Source organism: Pseudochaenichthys georgianus, chromosome 7, assembly GCF_902827115.2.
Source record: "Pseudochaenichthys georgianus chromosome 7, fPseGeo1.2, whole genome shotgun sequence".
NCBI lineage: Eukaryota > Metazoa > Chordata > Actinopteri > Perciformes > Channichthyidae > Pseudochaenichthys > Pseudochaenichthys georgianus.
The window spans coordinates 20,454,326-20,464,659 of record NC_047509.1 but is presented as its reverse complement, the minus strand read 5'-3'; the positions used below and the strand labels follow the sequence as shown (position 1 = coordinate 20,464,659).

General features: G+C 38.6%; 1 protein-coding gene across 2 annotated transcripts; it reads left to right on the top strand.

Annotated features, from left to right (window-relative positions):
• The first annotated feature begins 593 nt into the window (after positions 1–593).
• fam3a (FAM3 metabolism regulating signaling molecule A) lies at positions 594–6,869 on the top strand. Of its 2 annotated transcripts, none has more exons than XM_034086928.2 (10): positions 594–945; positions 1,460–1,491; positions 1,613–1,720; positions 2,083–2,106; positions 2,218–2,344; positions 2,692–2,750; positions 2,852–2,902; positions 3,019–3,103; positions 4,897–5,023; positions 5,692–6,869. In XM_034086928.2, the coding sequence occupies exons 2-10, from the start codon at positions 1,479–1,481 to the stop codon at positions 5,779–5,781; spliced, it is 684 nt and encodes a 227-aa protein (XP_033942819.1). In that variant the 5' UTR covers positions 594–945; positions 1,460–1,478; the 3' UTR covers positions 5,782–6,869. The 2 variants fall into 2 exon arrangements, with proteins under 2 accessions (XP_033942819.1, XP_033942818.1); XM_034086927.2 differs by having other exon boundaries at positions 596–945; positions 5,683–6,869.
• Positions 6,870–10,334: the final 3,465 nt, after the last annotated feature.

The window sequence follows — 10,334 nt, the reverse complement described above, 5'->3', positions numbered from 1 at the left end:
AGGAGGGAGAGTCAAGCTTCAATAAAGATCTGTTAAAATAACAACTTTGCAAACAATACATTTTCAAAAATAATTTTTCAACAAGAATGAAGGTCATGTGCACATTTAGCTATAGATGAATCAAAGATCCAGAAAGTGGGACATTTGGAATAACCATTCCTGAATGAAAAATGTAAAAAGGTCAGCTCAGATGTCAGAAGGCTATTCAGGGCAGAGATGCGGGAAATATTTTAGGCACTTTGGCTGATAGAGGATGTGATTGACAGTGATTCAGCAGCAGCAATTAGTTCAGTATTCAATACTTTGCAAACATTATAAATAATTCACAAAGCAGGCTGTGAGGTAGGTTACTTTTTGTACCAGCACACATGGGTTTCATTGTCCAGTGCATGGATTTAACGAAATAAGTTGTTCAGAGACCTATAATCAGTTTTCTCTGCGCTAATTACTCAACCTGAATAACTCGACTGAAATAAAGAAACTGGTGTAATTCATGCACAACATTAATCTGTAAATAAATATATAAAAATATGAATTTAGCAAACAGTAACGTTAGAGGGCAGAATGCGTTATTGCAGGGTCTAGTTTGGCAACTCAGAAGGAGCAGAAGAAGAATCCCTCCGCGCAGACTCCGTGCGTTCCGCCTGGGACTGACTGGGGGTTGTGTTGGCAATATATCGGGAAGACACCAACAAACCAGCATTTTGTTCCATGTTTGCCAAAAGCGGATAAGTAGGAGTTGTCTTTATAGTTGACTAGACGTTTTGAATTTAGCCTGTCTTCTTGTTTAGAGGTGTTTTGTACCAAAGGCGCTTCAATGAGGAAACAGCGCAAGAAATAGGCAAAGTCCCGAGAGGCAAGAGCAACAGCTCCTCTTCACCGATCATTACAGACTACAGAGGTGAAAAGAAAAGGCAACATTGGCCTCAAGCGTGGATACAACAGGTAAAATATGTCGTGTCTTTTAAGTAATTTGATATAAGTGATTAAGTATGTTGTCAAAGGGTTATCATGTGTTGCCTTTTTGGTTTGTTACTTCAAACGCCATCTCTGCATAGCCATCTTGCATTGCCACAATGGAAAATGTAAAGCTTTCTGTTAGTTGTCATTCTCATTTGAAAGAATCACCCCACAATTGTGATTTATGTTATTATTTATAGGGTTTCGTTTATTATTTATATCTACCGTTTTGGTTAAAGAATACCACTCTTTTCCTTCAATATTTTACTTATAATAAACTCTTTAAAGTTTCTTAAATCAAGAACAATTTACACAATGAAATGGTATTATTCCATTATTTCAAACAATAAGATGAATCATCCCTTATTGTATTGTATTTGTGATTAGTTTCTTGTCCTGATTTGTATTTAAACGCCTGTCATGACAAATGGAAGTGTTTTGAAAAATGTCATTATGAAATCTACTTAATATATTCATTTGTTTTTAATTCCCTGTCTAGGTCTATGAGACGGTGAATCATGAGACTAACAGGTCAGTTTTAGTTTTTGCATTTCTTTTTTATAAAAAAAAAGCCCATTCTAACTTTAAACTTTTTGATCGAGTTGTTTTCTTATGCACGTGGCCTCAACCGGTGTTAACTGTTTCTCTGCAGGGCCCCTGAGAGCTGTGGCTGTGCTGCTGCTGGTGGGCCTCACCTGGCTGCTGGCAAACTCCTTATTCGGAGGGGAGAGCGGCTCATCCATGCGCAGTTTCTTCACTGGTATACGAAGTTGTTCTGAAACAATTCAATGATTAATACAAATATTAGTTACAAACAATCTATCAAGCACCACTGGCTACTGCTCACTGGATGTAACAGCTTAATGTGAGGCTTTGTGGAGTTGCTCTGTTTTGAAGAATTGAACATTGAATTTATTTTGAATTTTTAACATTGCATTTAGCTCTGGGAAACAGTGATGGGCCTTTTTCATTTATTTTAGGTACAAATTGATATTGGCAACCTAAAGACAGGTTAGAAGGGTTTATGTATATGTGAAATATACTCAGATCCAAGAAAGCCTTTTTTTGGAGATTTAAAATATTTCATTTGAGGGTGACATTTTTATTTATTTTGTATTACAGGTGCAAGTGAGAAGCCAACAGCTGGTAAGTAAGAAAGCAGTTAATCACATTTAATGACTTTGACCCGTCAAGTATGATCATGATAATGTTTTTTAATTCTCCTTATCACCACTGACTAATGTTTCATATTTCTAGCTGAATTGCGCCCTCGGAAGTATAAATGTGGACTATCAGCCCCCTGTCCCGCAAAACATTTGGCGTTCCGCCTAGTGTCTGGTGCAGCCAACGTCATTGGGCCCAAGATCTGCTTGGAGGACAAGATGTGAGATTCCCTGCTTACCAGTGTCTTTCTGTCCATCTATGTCTTTGTCCCCCCTGCTGTCTGTCTTTTTCGTTCTTTTTGTTTGGTTTCACACTCTACCCTTTCTCTCTGTGCTTTCATAACCAGAGCTCCAGCCTGTCTGGGAGATGAATGCAAGTATTCTTTCAGTCTGTCCCCCTTTTCTTTGTTTTTGTCTCCAGTCCTGGTTCCTATTATATTTGTGGTTGTTTCTCAATTGCCAGCCAGTGTGTATTAGTGTGTACATTTATGTGTATGCGCTAGGCAAGGTATTATTCTCCTTTTGTCCTTTAGCCACTGTTTCAACCTTTCCTGTTTCTGTCTCACAGGTTAGTGAGCAGTGTGAAGAACAACGTTGGCAGAGGACTAAACATTGCTCTAGTTAATGGTAAGAGTGTCCTCATCCATCTTTTGAACTGACTATGTTGAGTTAATATTTGAAGCTTCTGTACAATTATTATAGCATTTAACTTGTGTTTTCTGCACCAGGGGTGACGGGAGAGCTCTTGGACACAAAGAGTTTTGATATGTGGGCAGGAGGTAATGAAAACCAGACATTAATGTAACGTTCATATTTCACATGTGGTACATATGGCTTGGCAATACCAAGCTATAAACCACAGTTCATGGCTCATCTGATTGATGTTTGTTCTCAGACATTTCGGACCTGTTGAAGTATCTTCGGCCTCTTCATGAAGGAACCCTCGTGTTTGTGGCTTCCTTTGATGATGCAGCTACAAAGTAAGAATCCATGTTGGCTCTCTGTTCCTATCTAACAGCTCTTGTTTTCCTCATGCACTGCAAAGTGAGTTTCATAGACAAAATTGTCAGCTGTAGCTTAAGGATACTCCATGTTATTACTTGAAAATATTTTTGATATATAAATGATTCGCATTGAATTGCTACAGAGAATACAATTTTTAACTCCACCACGGAGGTTATGTTGAAGGTTCCCTTTGGTTGTTTAGTCTGTCAGCAGTGTTACAGAATAACTACTGCTCTTATATTCATCATGACACTTGATAAGAGGGGGTTGGAGGGGCCAAGGAAGAACCCATTACATTTGGGAAACATGGGACATCCTACAAAACAGTAATGTGCATTTAGGAAATAGGTCTCTAAAACATTTGCTGGGAAAAGCAAAAGCTCAAATTGGCACCAAAGGAGGTCAGATGAGCAGTCACACATTTTAATTTGACAACATGCCCTGTGGGTAATCATGTGCCCTTGTGTCAAGAATGTTATTTTTAATATTGCATTGTGTCTGGTAAATGGGTTATTTGTGAACCCTAATTCCGTTTGTGTTTATAAAATGAGCACGATCGTTGATCCCTCCGTTACTCTCAAAAAGCCTTGAGGTTTAAAAACATTTCAGTAGTTGAATTAGAAAGATTCAACTCCAAGGCTGTGTTCAAACCTCTATGGTTCAAACCCAAAAAGATCCCACTAAGCTTTTTGCTTAGATGAACAGCCACACCTCAGAGTCAACGGGATTGTACGAAGTACCTATCTGTAGGAGCCATGAAACGTACATGGTAATGTATTTTGATATACACATTTGTTTTGTACTAGTTTTATATTTGGGTAATGGTTTATATTTGTATAAGATATTTGTTTGATCGCAATGGGTTGGTTGCTTTGGGTCACATGGTTATGGGCGGTGTGTGTGGAAGAGAGGGTGACTCGGGGTCGTTGTACTTTTTGTTGACCACAAGGTTAAGGATTGCTTTGATTATTATAACAATGTCTTTGTCTACGGAAAATAAGTTGATCCTCCCAGTTTTCATTAAACTACGTTATTATTCAACAGAGTTTTGATCTCAGCAAGTGCTTTTTGTAGCGTGCCATACAGTAGCAAACATGCCCGGCCTCAGCCTCTCAGCGACTTTGTTTGTTTCCTGCTGTCGCTATACTATCCGTGGTACCAACATTAGATGGTGGTCAGCGTGCCAGGAGTTACTGCACAGATGCAAAGCAATTTCCTGCTGTAATGGGGCTGTCACCAAAATGTGATTTAGTGGCTCAGTCTGTAAGGACAAGGCCTGAGTACAGAAGGGTTGCCGGTTCACTCCAGGATCGGACCAAAAAAATACGGAGTGTCGACTGATAGCTGGAGAGGTGCCAGTTCACCTCCTGGACACTGCAGAGGTGCCCTTGAGCAAGGCAGAACCAGCTCACTGGCTGCCCCCCCATGCTCTGCCACCTCTCCTATCTTTCTTGTGATTCTGTTTGTTCATGTATATCAACCCTATGTGTAATGTGTGTAAAACATCAGAGTTGAACAAGTAATTTCCCTGTTGGAGATTAATAAAGTATGTCTTCTTCTAATTTCTAAAAGAGAGGCAAACAAATCAATATCAGTTTAAGTGTAAGCTATATTTAGCACATTTTAAAAACGTTGGTCAGGCTACAGGCTGTTGTTTCTGTAACTGAAGCTGTTATCTTTCCTCTTGCCACAAAGACTACCTCATACAACCCCCCTTTAAAACATCCAAACTTTTCTTTTAACCTTCTTCTTTATCTTCATTTATCAGGATGAACGATGAGTCCCGGCGACTGTTTGAGGAGCTTGGGAGCACGGCGGTGAAGGAGCTGGCCTTCAGAGACAGCTGGGTTTTTGTTGGAGCCAAGGGCATTGAGAATAAGAGTCCGTTTGAGCAGGTACGTTACTATCAATGCTGAACAGAGGCTAAGTGTAGGAATCATAAAAAACGTGTTATGTGTCATTGTATAAAGAACAATGCAAAATGACTCGCCAGACAACATTTATCAGGTTTTGTTACTCGGGTACAAGTGTGATACAGGCCATTCAATTAAATGCAGTACAACAGGAGGGGATATTCCCATGAACCAATATCACAAGAAGGGATCCCCTTAATGGCAAATGTGACACCTTTTTAATATGGCTGTGATTCATTAGTGTTGATGGTACTGTAGAGACATTTAAGCAAATAATGTGTCAATGTGTGCTATAATGACAGACACAGCTGAATACTCCCACTTGAGGATCCATTCCCTTTAGTTCTACAGAAAAGCAACATAGTATGCAGCTGTGAAATGTCTCTGTCAATACAGGACTGAGGAAATAACACATTTACAATTAACACTGATTTGAAAGCTGCATAAAGGGTAGCAAAAGTACTGTTAAAAACTAGTGGTAATGTACACTGTAGATACTATATATTGCAACAAGTCCAACACATGTTCTATGGTAGTAATTATTTATTTGAACACACTTGTATATTTATTTAAACATGTTTGGTGAATCCCAGTCTGTTTTGTTGACACGATTTCTGTTTGCCTATGGCTGTTCACATTAGCGAATGAAGAACACTAAGAGCAGCAACAAGTACGAAGGCTGGCCCGAGTCTCTGGAGATGGATGGCTGTATTCCTCTGCGACCACCTTTGGAAGGATAATCCCAACGAATACCCGCTCACATAAAGTAAAGTAACACCTGATATGGCTGCAGTTGATCCAGATGATTGGAAAACACTGAAAGATTGAAACCATCCAAGATCAGGACCACAAACTGCATTTGTTTTCCCCTCTCGTGGCATATGCATGAGTTGACTGCAATGATTTTCTTGGGACTTGATATATTTAAAATGGCTGGAACTTGTTATAGAGGATTTGTGCATTACGCTTTGTGAGACACTTTTGAGCTGCAGTAATGTTGTAGAAACAAGTAAAAACTGTTAAGGGAAACTTGAAAGACCAAATGTTTGATGACCAAAGGGTAATGGTGTTGAGTGGATGAAAACAGCTGGGGTAGGGCTTCCAAAGCCATTTGAAGGAAATGGACATATTTCCTCTGTCTGTCGGGTGTCAATATTCTGTGCAGGACATTTGATGTTCAGAAGGAAGAAGACTTTTCACTAAGACCTTTTGGAGACCTAATCCCTACAAACACAGAAAACACATAAAAGAGGTACACTAGTAGTTTACATGTCCTACAAAGCACTAGGTCTGTAGGCAGATTTTATATTTAAATCTGTTAATATATATTCATCCTGTGATACATAATTCAGTGATATTGTTATGCCTTGTACTAACGGCCATTGTTTACTAAGGACTTGACACACTGCAGTTTATTCAGAAAAATTTGGCCTACGTCAATTTTCATTGGTAAAACTATTTATTTTAATACTTTATTAGAAAACTGATTAATATTGTGGGTTCATCTTAACACCGCCCATGGTTTTAATGTTGTCTCAGGCCTGTCAGCATCTTCCAACCAAGTGCTTTGTTTAAAGATTCAACCTATAATTATGAGTGATTATGTATGTTGTTTTTTTATGTTAAATGTATCCCCTTGGCATCTTGCAAGCCTAACAAGGAAGGAAATGTATAGTAATACATATTGTTTTTTTGTATGGTTAGAAGTCCATTTTACACGCCTTTGTCTGAATTATGTTACCTCCAATTTTAAAGAGTTTTTCTAAAAAGCATCATATTATGTATCTCTATTGTGACAGTAATGGTGATGAATAAAAGTGTCACAATATTCCATGTGTTTTCATTGCACCTGAATAAAACTGACATACTTGAAGAAGTCCACCAGAGGTCGACAGGAGACAAAGTCTGACTGGGGTTACTCAGTTCATTACGCTCAAGGCATTTTCTTCTCGAAGCATATGGCCTGCTGATAAACACCGCGGACTGAATGTAGAACATTTCAGGTTTGACGGTTGGTTCATGGGCAGCACAGGGTCGTATTGCACGTTGAATCTGTCGCTTGTAACATACTTCTGTCATTAAAACACGATTCATTTCATTGTTCTATTGAAATCATTGAAATCTGTTATGGGGCCTTCAAGTGTTGTTAAACAAATAGGGATTTTAAGCGGTGTATTTACGAACGAGTTCAGTGTTCTCAAGGACTGTGGGTTATATCGTGGTTATATCATGTTTAAAGGACGAGGTACCGCGAGTTATATTAAGTGTCGAATAATGATGTAGTTTATTGCTAAGATTATCTTGATTTCTTTATATTACTAAGATAACAAGATAACATGTATTCCCTTACATAATAGAATACTGCTAATTGCTTGTTCAGATTTAACAGCTACCCGGCCGTAACTCAAAAAGCAAAAGAAAACAAACAATTTAGAGTGTATCCATCCAGTGAAATGTTGTTAAAACGACTTGAAACCAAGAATTGTATTTTTGGAGGATACTGAAACTATGGATCATTTATTTTTTATGTATTAATTCTGAATATTTATGTCTTGATTTACATGACTGACTTTGTCAAAAATGTTCCTCTATTTATGGACATCCTTATTTTTGAGACATGCTTTATATACAAAATACAAGTAGGCCCAATCAAAGTAAAACATTGACTTACTGTAGTTATGTAATTACTTTATTTCTTATATTAAAGACATTCACCCTCTTTTTCGCCCTAAATTGACTTATATTTTTAATTCTTGGAGTTCATTTGAAAACTTAACCTTGAGAAAATGATTGTAATTTAATTTATTTTACAACTTTAGAAATTACTTTACAACTTTATAGTCAGGTACTTTATATTCCTACATATCTCAATAAAGAAAACGTAACAAACAACCTAAAGAAATGTACATTAAATGTAAATGCATATTTCATGATTTTACAACTAAAACAACACCAAAGGACACTATACAACACATGCACAATGCTTTCAACAATATCATGTAAACTTGCCCAGATGTACCCATTAAATCAGAAAAAAACATGAAATATCAAACAAATATATGATGTTAAACACTTGAAATGTTAAACATTAAATGGGGTTATAACAGGAGGGTTAAAGTGAGAAAAATAATAATGCTTAACAATATTTTTTTTAATCACTACTGTTAAATCTTATTAATTTTCTCTATATCTCTTATTTATTTTCTGGGTTTTTATTGTTTATTTTAATGTTAAAATCATCAATGTTTGCGTGCCTGCTGTGCCGAAACTGAAGTTTACGAGGAGTATGTGAATGCAGCATTAGAGTCTCAGAAGCCGTGGAAATAACCCATGATTGAACCACGCCGCAGCAGCGCCCTCTTGTGGCGGAGTGATCTCAGCGTGTGCTCAGTCTCAGGATGATGAGGAGCAAGTGAGAACAGGCAGCAGCAGCAGCAGCAGCAGCAGCAGCGCGCTCACTACACACGCGAACCTGCTGAAGGCCGCTGGAGTCGCGCGTTGTAAATTATGTACATAAGTTACTGATATTATTCGGGTGCACATGAATGGCCAGGCGCACAACTCGGAGCCGTTTAAACGAATAACGAGTGGTAAAGATCCATAAAGCAACACCGGCCAACACCGCCTGCTCCCAGACGGAGGCTCGACGACTCCGCCGGGGACTGATCAAGCCGACCGCACCGCAACAACGCGTACAAAATGTGAATAGAATAAAAGACGGACTTCTTTTTGTAAAGCTTTTTTTTGTAATTGTATTTTTTCTGTGGTTGTAAATCATATTTTGTAGGCAGAAAGCCCAGTGTAAAGTCGTGTAATTAGTAAAAAGCTACAGGAATAATAAGAAATCCTAGCTACCGGTGCTCAGTAGCTCGTTTTTTAAATAAATATATCCCTGGACCGACGAGCTACCATGGTACATTCGGGTGAGTGATGTTTGTTGTTATTTTAATTTACAATGTATGTAGTAATACTCGTTATTTTACTGTGGCTCCCCAGTAAGGCGTTATTTTGTATGCTTGTTCATGATAGCGTGTTAGGTATTTATCCTCTCATGTGGCTGCTTTTTGTTCTGTATATAATTATGCTGTGTGTTTTTAAAACACTGAAGTCAAGTGCAGACCTGCAGGCAAACTCCCCTGTCAGGCCCTCAGACTCCCTCAGACTGCACATGTTTATCTCATTGCAATAATGTGTCTGGGCTCGGAGACATTATTGCTCGGAGGTTTTGGGGATGTTTGATTTGTGGTGCGTGAGACATCTCTACTGTCTTGTATGGTGACTGTACTTTGTGCCTTTCCGTTGCATGGCGTTTCTAAAAAGTCAGCTGAGCTACCAGTTAGCCAATAGATGCACTTCATGGTTGCTTGCACATCCAGGCATCACTGTGTCATAGACTATGTACTGTACCATATAAATAACATACATTTTATTGCATTTTGCTTCAGGAATACTGCATGACCCGTTGCATGATGGGTTCTTTGCTCGGAGGATTTTTGTCAGATAATCATCCTTCACTAAAAGTCCCCATGCCAACTACCCCTGTTTCTATTTTATAAGTAATATAATATACACATTGTTATGTTATCTATAAATGATGTATATCATCAAGAATTCCCTTCTAAAACACTGTTAGTCCCACTGGGAGTGATAGTGGTGTGTTCAAACTACTATGTAGGATGCTTCCGGTCTTTAGGAAGGCTGACAGATGTTAAATATCTTCAACTCTTTGCTGATATCTGACTATTGCATCATCCATTACCGTTTGTAGAGCATTTGCAGGGGTTAAAGAGGCTCAGTTCTTGATATGACCTCCAGCAGTAGTAAGCTACTTTAGTAACATGTAATCCTTATTCATCATTGGCTGATTAAGTAGCCGTTCTCTCACCTGGATTAGAGGAGTCCTTTGGTGTGGGATGTGCTCGCTGAGGGGAATAAAAGAGAACAAAAATGGGGGTTAGATAACACGTATCCCCCTGTCTCTCTCCCCCAGTGAACAGTGCTCTGTGTGTGCTACCTACACTCTCCCATGCTTGACCTGGATTGGACAAAAGTCCTTCTTGTGTTTCAGCCTTGAGTTTCCCCTAATGGGAAGAGAACAATAGTTGTGTGTTTGATTCTAGTGCTCCATCTTTGGAGGTTTTTCATCCGATTTCAGAATGCCACCTAAAGTTAGAAGACAATACATGAGTAGGAGGCGCAGTCCGAGCAGTTCATTTGCATGATCTTTTCCTGTACAATTGCACATACACTGTCCTGGATTTAGAATATAATGGGTGATTTTTAAGCTCTGTTC

Excerpts from the sequence above, each read along its gene's own strand:
- fam3a (XM_034086927.2), top strand. Across the intron at positions 1,721-2,082 it reads CATGCGCAGTTTCTTCACTG|GTGCAAGTGAGAAGCCAACA; the intron begins GTATACGAAGTT and ends TTTGTATTACAG. Across the intron at positions 5,024-5,682 it reads ATAAGAGTCCGTTTGAGCAG|CGAATGAAGAACACTAAGAG; the intron begins GTACGTTACTAT and ends TGTTCACATTAG.